This window comes from Tasmannia lanceolata, unplaced genomic scaffold (assembly GCF_043159265.1).
Source record: "Tasmannia lanceolata isolate RefF3 unplaced genomic scaffold, GAP_Taslan_0.1 ptg000019l, whole genome shotgun sequence".
NCBI lineage: Eukaryota > Viridiplantae > Streptophyta > Magnoliopsida > Canellales > Winteraceae > Tasmannia > Tasmannia lanceolata.
Genome location: NW_027518696.1, coordinates 12,469,200 through 12,489,818, shown reverse-complemented (window position 1 = coordinate 12,489,818; position 20,619 = coordinate 12,469,200). Strand labels below are relative to the sequence as shown.

Sequence of the window (20,619 nt, the reverse complement as noted above, 5' to 3'; positions counted from 1 at the left end):
AACTCCCAAAAAATAAAGGAAGCCGACCAGCGTCCTCCAAGAGTTCGGCACGACCTGTGTAACCGCCAGCCCGTAGTACCTCAGCACATCGACAAAAAACAGATGCAAGGGAAGCCTGAGCCCGGCCCGGAAGGCTTCTTCGTATAGGCAGAGATCTGCACTATTGTTGCTAGCCCGGTCCCCTTCGACGGCCTCCCTCAAAGTATACCGATCAGGGATACAGTATTTGTCCCTGACGGCCTGAAGTTTGTCCGGCCCCAGACGGTTCACCTCGCGCAGGGCCCCGATGTTGTACTGCGGATTGGCCTCCATCCGTGCCTCCGCTATCACCTTGACGGGCGCGCACGGCAAGCGAGGAACTACCGTCTCAATGTCTTCTTCGTCGCCACTGGTTTCTACCCGGTGCGGTCCGTCCCCACGGACCGGGATTGTGTCTAAATCCACAATCACTTCCTCCCCGCTCTCCTCGTCTACAATTATTATCTCTTCGTCCTCAACACCGGCCTCGGTAGGAGAGGCCGACCTCGTCCTCTCCGACGCCCCGGACCCCGTACTACTGGTCGAACCGGACTCCTTTGAGCCAGAGTCCGACTCCGAACTAGTGCTAGACATTAAAAGGGAAGAAAAGAAAAGCAAAAAGAAATTACCGAACTGAAGTGTTGACCGAAGATCTCCGGGCTCACTGATCCGAAGCGGGCAGAAATTTGACTAGCCGAGCAGCAGAGGAGGAGAGTAAAATGTGAAAAGTGAAAAATGAGGAGTAAAAACTCCGGTATATATAGGCTGGGAAGAGCGGGAAAAATCCCGCCCTTTTCCCACCAGCCGGAGTGCGCCACGTCACCTACCGCATTAAATGCGCCGTCCGCCGTCAGCATTAAATGCGCCGTCCGCATTAAATGCGAGGCACAAGTTCCAAAGTGATTAGGCGGCAAAAGACCTGCCCAGCCCGGCTCAGCCGTCCAGCGCCTAAGCCGGACAGGATATGGCGCAATCGCTAGACGCCAAAAGACCTGCCCGGCCGGGCCGTCCAGCGCCTAAGCCGGACAGGATATGGCGCAATCGCTAGACGCCAAAAGACCTGCCCGGCCGGGCCGTCCAGCGCCTAAGCCGGACAGGATATGGCGCAATCGCTAGACGCCAAAAGACTTGCCTGGCCCGGCCGTCCAGCGCCTAAGCCGGACAGAATATGGCGCAATCGCTAGACGCCAATAGACCTGCCCGGCCCGGCAGTCCAGCGCCTAAGCCGGACAGGATATGGCGCAATCGCTAGGCGACAAAAGACCTGCCCGGCCCGGCCGTCCAGCGCCTAAGCCAGACAGGATATGGCGCAATCGCTAGACGCCAAAAGACCTGCCCGGCCCGGCCGTCCAGTGCCTAAGCCGGACAGGATATGGCGCAATCGCTAGGCGACAAAAGACCTGCCCGGCCCGGCCGTCCAACGCCTAAGCCGGACAGGATATGGCGCAATCGCTAGAAGCCAAAAGACCTGCCCGGCCTGGCCGTTCGCGGCCTAAGCCGGACAGGATATCTGCCCGGCCATGACGCCCAGGAGGTTTGGCCGGCCAGACTTCTGGTCCAAATTTTGACCGGACTGGATCGCCCAGAGGCTCCTGTCCGGCCGTGCTCCTTCAGGCCAAGCTTCACGGCCGGACCAGGCCGCCCCTGTCCGGCCGCGGTTTCTTTTGGCCCCGTCTGAGGCCGGCCTCAGCTGCCCAGAGGCCTTAAGGTCGGCCGGATGCTGTTTTAACCCTCTTTTTGCTTCCCCTAGCCGCTGTCACGACTCGGAGAACCAGGGGGCAACTGATGGGGTCCAAAATCTGCAACCAATCGACTGTTGACACGTGGCCCTCACAGGGACCACTGCAAAGCCAACACCTGTCCCTGCTAGGTATGACACCTGGACCAATCGGGGACTTCCACCTGCCCCTCCTAGGTATGAGATCTGGTCCATACAGGGGCTACCACCTGTCCTGGACAGGTGGCTCAGAACCACTATAAATAGCCTTCACTTGTGCCAAGGTGAGGGATCTGAGATCAAAACCCTAAGCTTTTTGCTCTGACATTGCTCTGCACTCATGCTCATACTGACTTGAGTGTCGAAGCGCCCGTCCGGAGCACCACTCCGGGTTGGTCTTCTGACCCTTTGTATCCTTGTCTGTGCTTGTGCAGCACATGACTCCATTAGCCCTTCAGCTGTGGCTTGTCAGATCAGCCCTTCCGGCCCTACCATAACCTGTTACCAATTTTAGACCTAACAAGTGGCATTATCAAAATCATAGCTACTAAAAATCCCATTTTGGAAGCTTCTTTTTTTTGGAAGAAACGGTCATGCTAACAATTATCAAAAAGCTGTTTTTTTCTTAATTTCTGTCTTTGTTTCTTCGAAACCCAAACAAAAGAAAGCGATAAATGAGCAGAAAGAAGGCCTATTAGTCTCTTCATTCCAAGAATGTGATTACTTTTTCTTCATTAAACATCTCCCAAGAGAAGGACATACTCTCTAGCTTTTCCCTTCTATAGTTTCTGGCTTCTTGTTAGTGATGGAAGGTAAGGAAATGGGGAATTCAGATGGAGTAGGAGAGAAAAGGAATCATGATGTTGTGGAGAAGGGAGTGGAAGTAACAAATGAGGGGACTGTGGAGAAAACATCGGCTAGGGATGTATGGAATGCTCTTATTTGGCATGGTGGTTCTGTTTATGATGCCTGGCTTAATGCTGTTGCTGCACAAGTAATGATTTTCTTGATTTTTCTATGGTCTAGATTATAAGTGGCTTTTGTTGAATTGCTTGGATTGAGGGAATTCTTTTTTATATTCTTATTCTAATCCTCTCATGTTTCTCTTCTCAAATGGGTTTTGTATGTATCCTTTCTTTTATGATTAGGAAAAGAGAGAAATGGTAATTGGTTTTTGGGTATTGGGTTTTTTATTCAAATTATTTTTATGGGACTCTTACATTGGTTGTTCATGATCATGGATTGAATTCAGCTTTGTTCAAAATGATTAAATAACACCAACTCTAACAGAATAAGCTTTTGGAGTAATTGGTTGTTTCACAAGATTTATCAGATGTTATTGAAAGATTTGACTGTATATGATATGTTATTTTCTTTTCATTGAATGGGGTGTTGATGAACAGGTTGGATCTTTGATTCTCACTTTGCCATATACCTTTGCTCAAATGGGTTATTGGTGTGGGGTTGGTTCCCAGTTTCTTTATGGTGCCTTTGGATGCTGGACGGTCTATATTCTCAGCCTTTTTCATGCTGAGGCTTCTCAAAGGACCAGAGCTACTGGTATTATTCACCAAAAACATGTTCTCCAGGTTGATCTTTCTTCTAACAATTGTTTCTCTTCCTGATTTCATTCCCTTGTATTCTGTCTTTGCATATATAACTTTCAATAGGAAACTGTTATTTATTTATTTTATTTTTTTTCATTTTCCTCTGTGACTCTATTTTTCCTAGATTCCTTGATTCTAACACGGGTATTCACTCTTTTTATACTCTGGTTTCTAAATACCATCATGTCACATGTTCTTTGGTGTGTGGAGGATTCCATGGCCTTGAATTCTTTATACTTGATTTTTTCTAGTGATAAATGGTTTGAAATACAATTTTGTCATCATTTGTCGCATGTTCTTTAGTGCTGGTGCATGGATGACTTTAAGGTCAATTTTATATTCTTTTTCGCATATTCTTTGGTGTAAGGGTGTCAATTTTGGCTCGGGCTCGGAACATCGGCTCGAATCCTTAACGAGCCGAGCCAGCTCGCCAGGCTCGTTAAGCTTAACGAGCCGAGCCCGATTTAGGCCAGGCTCGGCTCGGCTCGGCTGTCCAGGGAAGATGAGGGGTGTCTAGGGAGTGAAAGGGGGAGGCAAAAGGGTTGTCTAGGGAGTGAAAGGGGGAGGCAAAATATGTCACTTCTTTTTTGGAAGCCCATTTGTTACTTGGACCACCCCCATAGTGTAAAAAAAGTAGTCAAATTACACTAGACAGGGCTGTCCAGGGAAGATGAGGGGTGTGAACTTAATATAACCCGAGCTCGGTAAGGCTCGCGTGCCTGGCCGAGCCTGACCGAGCCGAGCCGAGCCTGGCCAAGCTCGGCTCGTCTCGGCTCGTTTACACCCGTATTTGGGGTATGTAAAATTTCCACTTTATTAAAGTTAGAAAGTCACTACTTTTGATAATGATCAGTTCAGTCAGTTACATGGTTATAAGTATTAAAGTATTTTTAGCTAATTTTATTTTTTGGATGAAGATAAGTTTTCTTTTATTTTGATCACAATATCTTTGGAGATACATGTCTAAAAATTGTGTCCATTACAGAAGCTTTATTAAATTACTTTTAGACATATTCAACCTGAGTATAGCTCAAACTATTCAGATTATAATATTGAGTGCCAATCATTGTTATGAAATTCATTTTGATGTGTGTGGATATAAATTCCAAGATTCAAATCCTTTGTTGCATTAGTTCTTCCATCAAGTATATAACTACAAACAAACGCGCTGCCAATAGTCACTGAATTTTTGTGGGTAGCACCTAATTATTCTTTCCAAAGTCTAGCAATTTATGTTCAGTGTCTGTAACCCATACCAAGCAGTGGATTAATAAAAGTTGAATTATTTTTATAAGGTCCCTTCCGACTACTATGTCTTAAAGGAGTTGCCAGTTGACACAATGTAATAAATGTTAGTCTTGATGCACTCTTTGAAGTATGGTGCAAGGAGAATGGCCCAGGCACCTTGCCTCAAGGAACCTATGTTCATTACTCAGAACTCAGAAGATCCCCTAATGACATTTTTTTCTGGTTTCTGATGTTTAGTATACAGAGTACACTTTGGAATCTGTATAATTTTGGAAGGACAAACTGGGCTTATAGAAAAACTGAAAAACGATTTCAACAAAGATACAAGGATTTATCGTTTCATTTAGGATAAGTTTTCTGAATATTTGCATCTTCCTTTCTTCCCAGTTCAAAAAAGCCTTCCTTTATATTCCAGTGCCAGTGCTTACCATGGCCCTGTGCTGTTATGAGATTCCATGGCGCCTTCTGTTATGCATATTTGCTAGCTGCTGATAGCCTAGATTTGTTGTTACAGAATACATATTGAATAAATTGTAAGAAATGTTGTTTTTAGAAGTTGCATGATTCTGCTCTAACAAAATTATTTTCAATGAATTTTCTTAGCTTTATGCAGCCTTTCTTTTATATACTACTTTCCTTAAATTTTCCAATTACTAATTTTGAAAAATAAAATTGTTGACGCATACCTTCCATGATTTAATCATATGCATTGTTTTGCATGTCTCCTTTATTCAGACTATTCTATGGATTCTGTATGTTGATTTTATTTAATGACATGAGGTCTCTAGCTTGTTGAATGCTCTGCCAAAAAAAAAAAGGTTCATCTTTTGTATAATGTCAAATTTCCATTACTGCGTACACAGTTATTGAAATTCAATATTATACAAAAGATGAATCTTGGAACTGTTGTAAACGATGACTCTAATAATCAGATTTCTAGGAAGAACAAAACTGCCGCTAATAATTTAAGTCTTGAATTTGGAACTAGCAATGATTGAAATCAGAGTACAAACTATTGGTTCTGATTCCTGTTTCAACACAAACATTCCTAGCAGCAATGAAATTTGTTGAGTAAATTGATTGGCAAAATGACATCAAAATGATTTTAGACTATGCACTTTATGATGTGACACAGATCAGCTAACCCATAGATGTGGTCTATATCTGAGTCCTAGTTTTCCATGTTGGACAATGCATTGCTTGGAAATCGATAGGAAAAGGTCAAGCTTCAATTTCCAAATCCGACATAACTCACTACTAGCTTTGCTTAATCCTCCTAGATATAGATGAGTACCCTAAGCACCTAACTGGCCAAGAATCCACTTGGGTATCAAATTATGATGCCTTGGTCTACTATCATGCCCTCTTATCTGTAAAATTATTATGATTTGTAAAGGATCAAGTGTAAATACTTATGTGAGTTATACTACGATGAATGGCAATGTTCAGACTATGATTTCCATCATAAAGACCCACCATACCAATGATAGGTGTTTTATCTTTCTTTCTATTGCATTACATCATTTATATATCTTCTGAATCAAATATACCCTCAGCAGAGATGATTTTCGGATTTTCCGTAAGATAGCATCTGTTGCGGGAGTAGAATTGTAGGCCATTAGGAATTTAGCTGCGAACTTCTCTTATTTTGGACTATATTCTAAAATGCTCACAAGGGATTCTTTTATAATTTTTTTACTAATCCATTTTAATATTAGTTATTGAAAGTAAAAAGGATCTGCTAACTAATGATTTTAATTATTTGAGTACCTTAGATTACATACCAGGTAATGTCCTTATGCTGGCACTTTGATAATATTCTCTGTACAATTGCATTCAATCAAGACTCTGTTGCTAAATGCTATCCAACATATATATTCCTTCACAATTCCCGTATTACCTTTATAATAGTACAAGTGTTGCAACTCATTCTCCTCTCGTTCTCGTTTTCTTTATCCATTCAATCAGTATCATGAGGTGATCAGCATTGTTACAGGAAAAGCACTTGGGAACGTGGTTCTGGCATTCAACATGACAGCTCTAACCTTTACATGTGTATTGCAACTAATAGCTTGTTCCAGGTAAAGTATCCACCTTAAGAGGGATGCTTGTAAAGCCAATTTTCCAATTGAGAAATTTCAGATTACCTTCTTTTCGGAAGCTTTTAACATTCTCTTACATGGTGACACAGTCATATCTACTATATGAACTCAAATTGGAACAAGAGGGAGTGGCTTTACTTATTCGGTACTCTTGCACTTCCAACTGTTCTTTTGCCTTCTGTCCACAATTTTCGTCTTATCTCATTTCTTGGTATTGCGACAACCAGCATTACTTCGGCATACATGACAGTAGCTGGTATTCAGCATGGTCAGGTGATGACATGTCATCTCTACTCCGAATTTTCTCTCACCATAGCTCTATAATTTGTTTAAATATTTGCTCAATATATAAAAATTTGCTCGAACCAAGATTGCTACTTTTGACGCAACAAGTTAATGGTTTTGTGAACTCTAGATTGGAGATGTGAGTCATCAAGGACCCAAGAGTATGATAGATTTCTTTACAGGAGCCACAAACATCTTGTTTTCGTTTGGAAGCCATGGACTCTGCATGTTAGTACAAGTTAAATCTATAGTTATTTCTACAATTCCTTCTCTTTTATCTTATTACATTATGATATATCGGATGCTTAATTTAGTAACATGGAGGTGGCTATTTCTTTTGTTTCAGTGAATTAATGGAGGCTATGTGGAAACCCAGAAACTACAAGTATGCATATATATGTGCAGTCCTATACACCTACTTCTTAACGATTCCTAATTCGGTTTCGGTTTATTGGGCCTATGGAGACATCCTCCTGCATCGTTCAAATGCATTCGGAGTTTTGCCTCCTTCAAAAATGAAAAATGTATGCATAATTGCCATGATTCTTCACCAGGTAAGCTTGTATTTCGCTCTCTTTATCGAACGGAATATCACATGCCTTAATCTAATTTTGATTGTTGGTCCTTTTTATGCGCAGTACGTGGCATACCTTCTGGTTGTAAATCCATTGTTTGTGGCATCGGAGAAACTTTTCAGAGTTCACTTAAGCAGGAGATTCATGTTGAAAGCACTGGCAAGAGTGCCTGTTGTACTGATTATCTGGTTTTTTGCATTAGCTATTCCTTTCTTTGGACCTATTAACTCAATCATGGGCGCCTTCCTCTTTTCCTTCTCAGTCTACATAATTCCAAGTGTAGCATTCATGAAAGCTTATTCAAAGAACCAGTTAAAAACTGTAAGTACCCTGCTCATGTTTATGATTGATTGGCATTCTTTCTTCCTTTCCTCTTATTCCTTTTTTGGTTTGCTGTTCTATATTTCATAAACCAAACTAAGACAGAGATTGTGTTTCACTCAGCAGTGTTCATAAACTCGGGACAAACCTCAGAAATCAACTTCTGGGTTCTGCTCACTGAGTCAATGGAAAACTCACTGTAAAAGCATCCAAATCAATGACCCTTTATGTAAAATCTGAGTTTGAAAGTTGGAGCTTGGAGGTTGGAAAAAGCGAGTTGACTCACCCAAGTTAATGAAATACTCACTGAATTTACAGACATTGAGGTGAACCAAGAGTCTTTCCTAATCCGTTGATATTTTTTTCCCTTTTTCTCTAACAGGCTGAAAAAGATATTGCGAAATATGGACAGTTGATGTACTGGATGAGTGTCTTTGTAGCAGTGTGGGTATTTATTTTTGGATTCGGATTCGGTGGGTGGGCGAGTGCAACCAACTTTATCAGGCAAATTCAATCATTCGGATTTTTCGACAAATGCTACCAGTGCCCTACCAAGAAGTGAAGATTTTTTTTGTACATACTAATTAGAGCTTTTTCTTGAGCTTCATTGTTATCTTTGGTGGTTTTTGTACATATGCTACTGAAATACGATTTCAAATCCAAGGTGGCTATTTCGAATTGTCTTTCGTTAAAACAACAAAATAAATTACAGCTATAAGAGTGACTAATGATAATGGGTTTTCTACATTTTTCATTCTTAAAATATTACCATTCCATATTTTTTGTAAGATCATGAAAATGATAAATTCCCAAAAGAAAAATAAGAGAAGCAAACTACAGGAGGGGACTACTTGTGCAATGATCTAAACCATTCATCATTGATAGGTCATGGCCAAAAAAACTGGTTAGATCATTGGAAAATCATCACCTAATAACTTTCTGTTGCTAGAATTTTTTTTCCCTCCGAAAGATTGCATGGAGACACCATCATAACTCATCCACTGAAATGATACCTCATATCTTGTTGACAAATTAACAAGTGGGTCTGAATGTATGCGTGATAAATATGTTTTAATGAGAGATTTTTTTTTTTCACACATACATAAAATAAAAAGTTTTACATCAGAAAATTATTCCATAAAGATTTTTATTTTGCACCTTTGCGACAAAATATCTCATAAAGGAAATTGGTTCTTGTACTATAATACATAGGCATCAGAGAGCTTGAATTTTTTTTTCAATTTTGATGATGTGGGATTAAGGTTTTCAATGTACCTGATGGACCATTCAAATCCAAACATAAGCGGACGGGATCTAGACACATTACCAAGATGGACACATTTCTGTTCCCTATCATAAGATCCGGATTTATTTCATCCTAAAGCCGACTTTATTATATTATTTTACAAAAATACACTCCAATTTTTGTAACTTAAGTTTTATTTCACGAGTATTTTAGTAAAAATAAGCGAATGCAAATTTTTTCCACCTATTATTAGTTTTTTAGTATTTTGTCATTCATCTCTCTCGTGTCTGGAGTCACCCTCCACGGTTCGCCCTTGTTCTTGCCCTCTTCTTAGAATTTTAACTGCGTACATTGAAAGTGGACCTACTAAGAAACTCCGGTGGACGGCCCAATTTGAAATGGATCTTGACAGAGGAATTGGAAGTAGGATCCGATCTGAAGTGGATCTTTGACACTCCTGTTTGGGATTTGATTTAGGAGGGAAAACAGGTTTTAAATCGGATATTGAAGCTTCTAGTCCGGGATTTGAGTTTTGAGATACTAAAAAGTGTCCTGCGGGATTTGTCCAGTCCGTGTCGTTCATACACATTATGTGACAAATTCAGTTACAAAGAAATTATGAGGATTTCCTGGCTTACCACGGATTCCTTGGCTTTTTGTTGGGACCATATTTATAAGGTCATCCACACCACACCACACAAAAAACACTTGAAAATGGTTTTTTTTTTGGGTGTTGTTTGAGGGAGGGGGTTGGTTTGGTAGTTTTTTCCAAAAATTATTTCACATTTTCTTTTGAAAATGATTTCTTTATTACAAGAAGTTATGTTGAAAAATGGGTGTTTTTGAAAGTGGAGTTTGAAGAGCTTGTAGAAGACCAATTAGTGGGAAATGATAAATGCCCACCACTCTTTCTACTTGCTTTTAACCCATGCTTTTAGCAAATGTTGGGGACATAGGACGAAGTGGGCAGTGGGTATAGGTCATTAGTGGCATTTTCTTGTGCACTTACACATCATCACAAAGGGAAATTGGACTCATTAAAAACAAATCTGATAAGACCAGGAGCATTGTTCACGATCCATGTTGAGCTCGATTAGTCGGTGTGATGGTATGGTGATTGAATGAGATTGATCACGCTCGAGTGCTATCCAGACTACAGGATTGTGCATAGGTATGTTCCAAACAGTCAAACTCGATCAAGTACGATCCAAACGATAGGATAGCATGGTAACAGTAGAAGGATGATCGGATGCGATCTAGACAATAGGATAATGATGAGACTTGGAGCAATGATCAAAACTCAATCCGGTGTGATCTACACGATAGGATCACAACGAGTCGCATACCAACAGTCAAGTCTCAATCGGGAGTGATCCGGGCCATATGTTGGTGATCGGTCGCAATCCAATGGCCAAATGACAGTAAAAGGGTGGACCAGAGTTCTACACAAGCAAACAATCATGATCAAGAGTCTATCTGTAATGTAAAATCGCGACCGGACGTGATCTAAAGGTTAGATTTATGCCTATGTTATAAGATGCCACTTAGAGATGCAATTCAAGTTAAGAGGCACCATTAGGTCTACAAAAGGTCAGAAAACTAACCATTTGTAGAATAATCTAAAACCTCACTGTGGCTACCATACTAGTGATTTTCAAGCGTTTTATAAACTCTAAACTCTTTACTTCTGTCCTCATCAACGGATCAGCAAAAGGATTCTTCAAATCTTCTAGAGGATTGCGGCAGGGCGATCCTCTCTCTCCTTTTCTTTTTCTGATTGTGGCCGAATCACTGTGCAGACTGCTGGAAAAAGGAAGTGAGTTGGGGCTATATCAAGGGTTCCTTATTGGCGAGAGTAAGGTGGAAGTATCGCTTCTTCAGTTTGCGGATGACACTCTTCTGTTCTGTTCTCCGGTCATATCTCAGATTCTTAACCTTAAAGCTATGCTTCGTTGTTATGAGATGGTTTCGGGTCAAAGATCTAATTTCGCAAAATCTCGGTTGTTCGCAATCAACGTTTCTGAGAGCGATGCATCCTTTTTCGCCGGAATTATGGGGTGTGGTTTAGATGTCTTTCCAGCAACCTATCTGGGTCTTCCTCTTGGTGTGGGTCGACCGAAACACAACCTATGGGCTCCTATTATTCAAAGGATTGAGCGACGTTTGGCCACCTGGAAGCGCCGGTTGGTTTCCAAAGGAGGTAGATTAGTGCTTATAAAGGCCGTTCTATCCAATATGCCGATATATTTTCTATCTCTTTTTCAATGTCCCGCCTCGGTTGCTAAACGCATCGAACAAATTCAGAGACGCTTCCTGTGGGGCGGATCAGGGTCTTCCAAGGGGGTCTCCTTGATTAAATGGAGTATGGTCTGCTTGCCTACTAAAAATGGAGGTTTGGGTATCAGGAGGGTTCAGAGTTTTAACCAGGCCCTTATGGGCAAGTGGCTGTGGAGATTTGGCGAAGAACAATCCTCTTTGTGGGTCCGGGTCATTGGAAGTAAGTATGGTTCAGATCATGGGCATTGGGACTCTGTTGATAATTTTAAACTCAAAGGTCTCACGGTTTGGAGGGACATCTTGAAGTTGAAGTCGTTATTTGCTCCTGGCATCCGATTCAGAGTATATAGCGGGGATCGGATTCGGTTCTGGCAGGATCCTTGGTATTCGGACGATCCTCTTCAAGTGATGTTTCCTGACTTATTCATCGTTTCATCTCAGAAAGAGGCCTGGGTATCAGAATGTTTTGCAAGGGAACATGGGAAGGTGGCTTGGTCTCCTAAGTTTCGCAGAGACTTCTTTGTTAGGGAGTTAAACTCTTACAGTGCCCTCCTCTCCTTATTGGATTCTTGCTTCATCAAGTCTTCGGGCGTAGATCGTCGGATTTGGATTTGGAATCCTTCGGGGATATTTTCAGTCAAATCTTTTTATAACCATCTGATCCCTTCTTTAGTGGAGCATGTGTCCTCCTCGGTTTGGAGACAATCTTGCCCTCCGAGAGTTGCTTTCTTTGGGTGGTCGGTTAGCTGGGGCCGCATTCAAACTATGGATTTTTTGAGGAAACGAGGAATGTGGTTGGTAGATCACTGTCCTCTATGTTTATCCGTTGGGGAATCCATTGACCACCTTTTCATACACTGTAAGGTTGCTCGCCATATTTGGGGTCTTATTTTTTCTCGTTTTGGAATCAGTTGGGTCCCCTCCAACTCTATGGCTGAATTCATTCAGAGGCACCATTAGGTCTACAAAAGGTCAGAAAACTAACCATTTGTAGAATAATCTAAAACCTCACTGTGGCTACCATACTAGTGATTTTCAAGCGTTTTATAAACTCTTTACTTCTTTTTGTCGCTTTCTTTTGGGAAGTGATAAATCTGCCCCTTCTGATTACTTAGGACAGCCAGCAGCAGTGTATCAATGACTGCAGAGGGGCTGATGTACTTTGCGTAAGAAGGATTCATGGGGCTGATTGCCACGTACAGTGCTGCTGGGTGTCCCAGGTAATCAAAAGGGCCGGATATATCACTTCCCTTTTTTTTTCTATTGTTATATGTTATTCTACAGAAACAAAAACAATTATCTCACAGACTTGCAGAAGCCAAAGATACTCCGAATCTATTTCCGTATTTGATTTTTTTTTTATGGCAAATTCGCGGACACACTGTGCTCATCAATTCTATAGTTGGTAGGAGCTAAGGTTGTCTTAATGAAAGTAACCATAGGAAAGCACCTTGAAGCAAGTTTTCTTTGATATTCTTCACCAATCACTCCCTATTTCATACCCAATTATGATCAACATATCAATCCTTCTTGTTCAAGACTGATCATCATCAGAGCTCCATAGTGTTTTCGTGATCAATACAAAATGAGGTGGCTGTAGAAATTGCAAAAAAATGATAAAGAACCCATAGCCTCTCATCACCCTCAGTCTAACCCTTACTCAAATCCTAACTCTAATTACACCCAACCCATCAGGGAGGATAAATCCTAGCCCTCATTATCTAGATCAAGAGGCTAGGATTCATTCATGGAAAGACCAAAGTAGCTTTATACTAGGCAAACAGGGGGTGACATGTCACCAATCCCCATTTAAACCCTAAAGTGGTGACATCTCATCAATCCCCATTTAAACCCTAAAGTGATGAAATCTCATCAATTCCCATTTAAACCGTAGAGTATTTCCCTCACACGTATAAATACCCATTCACCCTCTCTTTTCGAGGGCCACTCTCTTTGATTAGGAAAAAAACTACCCAATCATCATGTATAATTGTCACGCCCCCCAAGCCATACACATACACACATAATTAATACACAAGGCTTAGGGGTGCGACAGTGCTGTACACCTGCAAAGCAAGCTTCACAAGCATACAAGGCTAGCAAAGCAAATATCAAAACCATATGCAATAATCCAATTAATCTAAATAACCAAATTTAAATGTCTTACATCCGTCCTATAATCTAATTACAATTCTTTTCCAAATCTCTCATCTAACCCAAAATCCCACAAAATTAAAGTACGAAATCAAATAACATAATCTCAATAGTCCTAAACAATATTCACTATCTAAATAATATAAAATACTAGAAAATAACGATAGCCAAATATCAGGGTCACTCCTGAGCCTCCTTGCCAGTTCCACGAGGATCGAACTCTGAAAAATATTGAGATAACCACAGTCAGCTGAAAAGCTTAGTACACAAAAACGCACTACAAAAGTGGGATCATTGCATGCTACAAAATGAAGGTTCACAGCTACATAGAGAGGGTATAAGTCACAAGTAAAGCGATTATCACAAATTCAATAAAGAGGGAGCAAAGGTTCATAAGGGCACAAGTCTAGTATCACATCGAAGGTCAATATATTCTAAGGGTCACTGAAGGTAATTAATATGGTTACGATACCACCCTGAGATCATCGGCTTAGTCCAAAAGCAAGTTATTTTCACCCCGACTGCCCACGGGTCCACAAAGCGAGTTATTGCTTACACCGACCGCCTACGGTGTCGGAACTAGTTCCTAGGTTCACATACCTAGCGACAGGGCCAACATTTATCCCCCATTGGCGGGATCACAGTTCACATTTAGGCTAATGCCTATGCCCCACTAGCGGGGGTCTTTTCTGAGTTCACATAACCTAAGCCTCTCAATAGGTGTTCAAAGTTCACACAGTTCGAAAGAAGATGTTCAAAGTTCAAGGCAAGTGTTTTAACTTGATTCCAAAATAGTTTCACAATAAAGATAAATCAATATTCCAAAGGTTCATATATTTGAGAAAACAAAAGGGGTTGAGCATGCAAGATCCAAATAAAGATCTAGAGTTTATCAATAGCTTCACAATTCAGAAAGTTGGGGTTCACAATCAACAATGTCATAGTATTCAAAAGGTAAATCGCAGCACCAAGGTAGTACGAAATTACGTACCTCCAATGACAGATATATTCCTTTCTAGAATCACCTTAATCACCCTGAGTTTCATCATTAGTTTCAGTCCTATTAGGCACTTATGTCCTTCCACTAACACAAGACACCTTTTGGTGTCCAATTGAAAAAGGTACGGTAACCTGTCATATGGTTCTTTTTAGTATTTTGAAATTTTCGTCATCATGGAGTCTTATCATTTATGAATTTATTTTTATCATAAAGTACGTCTTCTGCCTAGTCCATAGAGTACAAAAGATCGAAAACGGATAAGAGATGAAGAAATTATGATTTTTCAAAGTTTTTACAAATTTCCAGGGTTCGGAAGTCCGAAGGCCTTGGATCGATTCCACTGGCTTCCCTTCGAAAGTCCAAAGGTCCCAAACTACGTTTTTTAAGGAAATTCCAGATTCGTCCCTGTGGACCCCGATCTTGAGGAGGCGGCGAGGAAACGAGTCCCCCGTTGGTCCTTTGGGATCTCCACATGTGAGAGAGCTCTACTAAGGAACTCTCAAAATAGGTGCCACCCTCATAGCATAGCACGAGTGGCGATAAAAATGAGATACCTCTTGATCCAGAGCCAAGGCTCGAAACCAAGACGTATCTAAAATAACTCAGAGTCGTCATCCAAGGAAATCAGCCCTGGAACCCGAAAACAAATCCTCTGTGCAATGGATAACCAGAAATATATATGGGCTCGTGCCTGATTACGAATGAGGAAGGTCCGAAGAGTACCCCATCCGCCCAAGTGCAAGCACTTGGTCTCTTATGCCATTTATTTATTAACTTTGAAGAATTTTGGGCGAAAATCATGTGAAATGAGAACAAATATCCCCGAGAAGACATCTACCTAAGCATGTATGACCCGAAGACGGGTAAAAGAAAATAAAACATCCAAGTCCTAAAGAGAAGAGATATCAGTATCATCTGACATTAGAAAAGACACTAGAATTCACCGTCTCTCAAAGAGGCAGAGAAAACTAGCATTTATCAAATATCAAATAACCCTGCTATCTATCTCCACCCATCCCATCTAATATCCATGCCTAAAGAGAACTAGAACCAATATCATCTATCATTAGAATGATCACTAGAATCCACCGTCTCTCAAAGAGGCGGAGAAAACTAGAGTCAATCCGATAACAGATGAACCTGTTTCCAGTCTCTATACATCCCATCTAGTCCTAACTCATCACATCTAGTAAAGCAGTAAACAAACACATGCACATCTATAGCTAATGAGATAAACCTGCACAGTGAACAAACGTCAGTAGATAATAACAAGAATAATAATAAGCAAAGATAAAGAGCAACAGCTAAGCATATAAGAGCTACAACTAAGCAATATAATCGAAAGGCAATAAACTAGTAAACAACAAAGAGCTACAGCTAAACATGTAAGAGCTACAACTAAACAATTATAATCCAAAGGCAATAAACTAGTAAACAACAAAGAGCTACAGCTAAGCATGTAAGTGATCAAGTAAAGAAATATTCACAGTCTGAAAGAAAACACACAAGAAACAATAATAACCACAAACACTGACAACAAACCCTAGGACTCTAAACGTTGTCGCCCAAATCTTCGGATGGTCTGATGTTCATCCAAAGCCGCCTACGTCTCCCCGCCTCCATGAGAATCAAGGCAACGTAGTTCTTCGCGCCTATTCTAAACTATGATGCCCAAGACATCTAGACCATTAAACTAGACTCGACCAAAAAGACCAAACTGATTTTTAAAACTTCTTTTGCGATATTTAAATTTAAGTGAATTGTGAATTTTAGGACTCCCTATATGCCCTAACCAGTGTTCTAAAAAGCGCTGGGCGGAGCTGTGCGGCTGACTGACCTCCCAGCGCTCAGGCCGCCCAAGCGGCGCCTAGCCGTTTTTAGGCGTTTTTTATTTTTTTAGATATTAATATATTTTCATAATATCTTGCATTTTTTATATAAAATATAAATACTTGAATACATAACAATCCAAACCATTTTATGCATAACCACTCAACATTAAATAATAACAAAAAGTCAAAAACATAATAAGAAATTAAGCATAAAGTACTTAATAATTTAAGTATTTAACAATACAACACAAATCCATGACTAAAAAAAGATTAAAATCCAAGTACTTCTTCAATCTTCACCGAAATTTCGTTCGAAATACTGTATTAGAATAAAAAATTAATATTATACGCCGTATATAATTTCGGTCGAAATTCCAGAAATTTCGAGAGTTTCGACCGAAATTTCAGGAAATTACTTTATTTTACAAAAAAAAAAATTAAGAAATGCCGGTCCTCTACGTGTCATCCTTCCCTATTTTTTTTTTGGTCAAAAAATCCATGCCGTTGTATACAAAATCTCCCGATTCTGTCCATTTTCATTGGGGCATTTTTGCTATTTCGCATCCCTGAAGTTACACCAAAAGTCCCGCCACTTGTAAACCTTATCTTGCCATGTGTTTCCGTGAGAGTAACGTGTTGGGTTGCTTATCTCTCTCTCTCTCTCTCTCCCTCTCTCTCTCTCTCTCCGGTGATATTTGCCCATTTTCTTCTCCAGACCACCGCCTCTTCTGGGTATGTAATAATAGAGTACTCTTTTTACCCTGCAAGTTTATTTTTCAAGGAAATTGCCTTGCAAAGCTCGTGATTAAAATATAAAATACAAGGTGAGTTTGTGTTATTATCAAAACATGGTACTGTGAATATTATGAAAATACAAGTGAGTTTGGTAGTAATCTCTCTCATCATCTCCTCTCTTCTTGGTGGTAATCACCCACATAAATCTCCGAAGAGCAATGGCTGCCGAGAAATCCTCATTGTTGAACTCAAATTCTGGAGAAGAAGGTTTTCATACTTGAAATAAAAAATTTGTGGAAAATAAGGGTTTCAACCTATTGTTGAACTTCTGATTCTAATGGAAGGAGATGTTTATTATTTAAAAAATCAGTTCTTTGGGTTTTCGAAATTTCTGGCAAAATTACCGAAATTTCAGTGAAATAATGTATTGTTTCGGGTATAGTTGATTTTGATTTCGGTCTTCACCGAAATCTGAAATTTTGGATTTCGGTTGAAATTTAAAACCATGGTTAAGATCACCCTATAGAATTTTTATTAAAAAAGCATAAAGGAGGGAGGTAGGATTGAAATTATGTGGCTTTAATGAGTGCCTCTGTTAAAAAGCATAAAGGAGGGGGTAGGATTGAAAATATGTGGGTTGAATGGGTGCCTTTGTTAAAAAATGTCAAAAAGTGATGTGTAATTCTATTAGAATTTTGGGAGAAATTCAAATAATTCTCTCCTTTTCTCTTCTGCTATATATATACTAGTAAAGACCTGCCGTGCGATGCACGGCACGACAAAGAAAAGTAAATGATTCAGAAAATAAATGAGGTAAATAATGGGAATACAGATTTTCTAAAGTATTTGTAAAGAAGGGCAACCCTGGATAAACCAGGCATTTAAATACTATGACAGATTAACATGTGAAAGACAACTCATTCCTCAACCATTTCCTCATTAGCAAGAAAATTATCCTCTTCGTAATTAGCAAGAAAACTCATTGAACTCCATGTATAACGACCATCAACTTCCCGCCAACTCAATTAAGACAAGTAATTGATTAATTTGGCAAAATATAAAGGATATATTTCTGACTCAATTTAAAAAGGATAGAACTTGCGGTACACACATATATCAATTTAATAGGGTATCCTGAGCCTATAAAAAATACAACGAAATAGGGTTTGAACATCAGCTATTGTCATAAAAACCATTACATGCAGATGAAGACAATGGAGTATATGTTGATCCTTGGGGTGCCTACTTTTTTCCCAGGGCCAAAACAATGTCCAGAAAGATTCGAAGTCCCATCTCCCGGGCATAACCTCCAAATTTTCTTCACCACCATTCATTATGAAAATCTTGAGAATCCATTCAGCAGGTTCAATTTCTATCAAGATGAACTGTGTGAGATTTTATGGGACCAATTATCTGTTCTCGTAGTTGCAACAAAAGAAATACTAATGTTGGTACATAAATCCCAATTCCAAAGAATTCAACATTCTACTCAAGAACTAAGACCATGTGAAATTCTCCACGCAATGAAAACCACATTGGAAAGACACGAACAAAATCAATACATAAAGAAACTACTTAGCTTTCCTTTATCTGGTTTGTGCAAGAGCATTCTTTTTGACAGCTCAAATGTCAAACAAACCTCGTTGCGCCATGCCACTTTTCTTTAAAATTCTTCTCAAGCCCACACCTCATTGCCACACCAAGGAACAATCTAAATTAAATATTCAATCCAAATGAAGAAAGAAAAGATGTAGAAGAAGATATCATTGACCTTTCTTCACAGTGCCTGCTTGTTACACCATAAACACATGCTTTGTTCACCCTGAGCTTGCAACTTGAGTCAAACCTGGTGGAAATTGTGCTTTGAGAGTATCACATGAACTGAAGGAAAATGTAAAGCAAACCTGGTGCAAATTGTGCTATGAGAACATCACATGAAGTGAATAAAATTTTAAAGAAGAATGATGAAGCCCATACGATAATTAACTGGTGGAAACACCCATACATGAAAGCATGATCTACCAATAAATAGCTCTAAATGTTACAAAATAATAAGGTAGAAAGTGGCAAACATGCATCCTTCTTTAGGAATATGTGTACGGAGAGGAGAATTTGAATATAAAATCTGATAGGGAGAGAGATCAGTCAACAATGCAAGATGGAAATGCAGATTGTACCTAAAAACATGGGGAAAAATGAATGAGAAAGGGAAATTAGAAAGAACAGTAAAAAAATCCCAACTGAACAATAGGACGGGTGTATTTTTTCAACAATTGCTTCAGTAGTGAAGGATAAAAGAGAACAAAAGAAGAGAAAGAGAGCACCCAACAATTGGCTCAAATAGACAATAGGTTGTCTCTACATTGACACATGATAAGTCTATAAACTTAAAATACCAATTTTTCTCACAATTGTATAGTTAATGAAGAGAATATTAGCAGTAATAAAATCAAACCAGAATTAAAACACATGTAGACCAAAATGAAGAACTAACAGGGACATACAATGAAAGAGATGTTTCGCAAGCATATTGTCCGGCATATACTCCCCGTCTCTCTCCATCCCAAAGTCTGTGCGTACATTAAAATAAAAAATTCCCTCCCAAAGTCTGTCGGTGCTAGGTTCCCTGAGTGTCGGCGACTGAAAAGGGGGCAAGACACAGATCATGCTGGAATAGAGTAGAAAGATGCCAAAAGATGGAAAGAAACATGAAAAGCTCCAAAATAATAAAATCATGAAAATGAAGTGCTCCAAAATAATAAAATCATGAGGAAATTGTGCAAAAGATTTTGGCCATATAAAATTTAGTATTCTAACTTCTTTACTTTTAAAATTTATACATCCTAGGTAGGTTTATAGGGATCAATAAGAGCAGTATATGTCTTGCAGTGAAAAATGAAAAAACTAAAAATTTATTTTTGTAACATGTGTATCATGTTAGTTGTATAGTGACAAATATCAAGCTCAGTAATTTCTCCATAGCTAGGATTACAAACCAAACAAAAATTCCACTAAAAATTTTCCTTTAAAAATTTAAAATCCAGAATTTAATCTCGAGAAAGACAATTGTGAAAGGTTAAATTCACTCTCGATTCTCGTTTAGCGAATGCCACATAAGAGGCAACAAAATATCTCTTTCGAAAGGTGTTGAAGGTGATAGAAGAGGACATGAGTGTCTGAAACAATATCTCTTTCGAATGCCACATAAAGAAGTCCAAAATCCTTCCGGCTTATTACAGTATATATATATATACACACATACACACACACACACACACACACACACACACACACACACACACACACACACACACACATATATATATATATATATATATATATATATATATAGAGGAAAAAGATTATACGCTTGAAGCGCATTTCGTTATTTACGCTTGAAGAGAGAGAAGTATGCTGATTGGCTGAAATGGTGGGCCCAATTGGCATTTTTGAAAACAAATGCTGCGGCGTTACGGAGGGTGCGTCTTCGACGTACCCTCGA

General features: G+C 39.7%; 1 protein-coding gene across 4 annotated transcripts; it reads left to right on the top strand.

Annotated features, from left to right (window-relative positions):
- Window positions 1-2,380: 2,380 nt before the first annotated feature.
- On the top strand, window positions 2,381-8,552 carry LOC143852962 (auxin transporter-like protein 1). 4 transcript variants are annotated; one of them, XR_013236929.1, is made up of 9 exons: window positions 2,382-2,729; window positions 3,139-3,324; window positions 6,559-6,671; window positions 6,782-6,965; window positions 7,108-7,205; window positions 7,324-7,531; window positions 7,616-7,873; window positions 7,997-8,135; window positions 8,256-8,394. XR_013236929.1 is itself a non-coding variant. In XM_077362643.1 (8 exons), the coding sequence occupies exons 1-8, from the start codon at window positions 2,541-2,543 to the stop codon at window positions 8,433-8,435; spliced, it is 1,416 nt and encodes a 471-aa protein (XP_077218758.1). In that variant the 5' UTR covers window positions 2,381-2,540; the 3' UTR covers window positions 8,436-8,552. The 4 variants fall into 4 exon arrangements, 3 of the variants coding, with proteins under 3 accessions (XP_077218758.1, XP_077218760.1, XP_077218759.1); XM_077362643.1 differs by lacking the exon at window positions 7,997-8,135 and having other exon boundaries at window positions 2,381-2,729; window positions 8,256-8,552; XM_077362645.1 differs by having other exon boundaries at window positions 8,000-8,397.
- Window positions 8,553-20,619: the final 12,067 nt, after the last annotated feature.

Excerpts from the sequence above, each read along its gene's own strand:
- LOC143852962 (XM_077362643.1), top strand. The coding sequence starts at position 2,541 with ATGGAAGGTAAGGAAATGGGGAATTCAGATGGAGTAGGAGAGAAAAGG. Across the intron at positions 2,730-3,138 it reads TTAATGCTGTTGCTGCACAA|GTTGGATCTTTGATTCTCAC; the intron begins GTAATGATTTTC and ends GTTGATGAACAG. Across the intron at positions 7,874-8,255 it reads CAAAGAACCAGTTAAAAACT|GCTGAAAAAGATATTGCGAA; the intron begins GTAAGTACCCTG and ends TTTCTCTAACAG.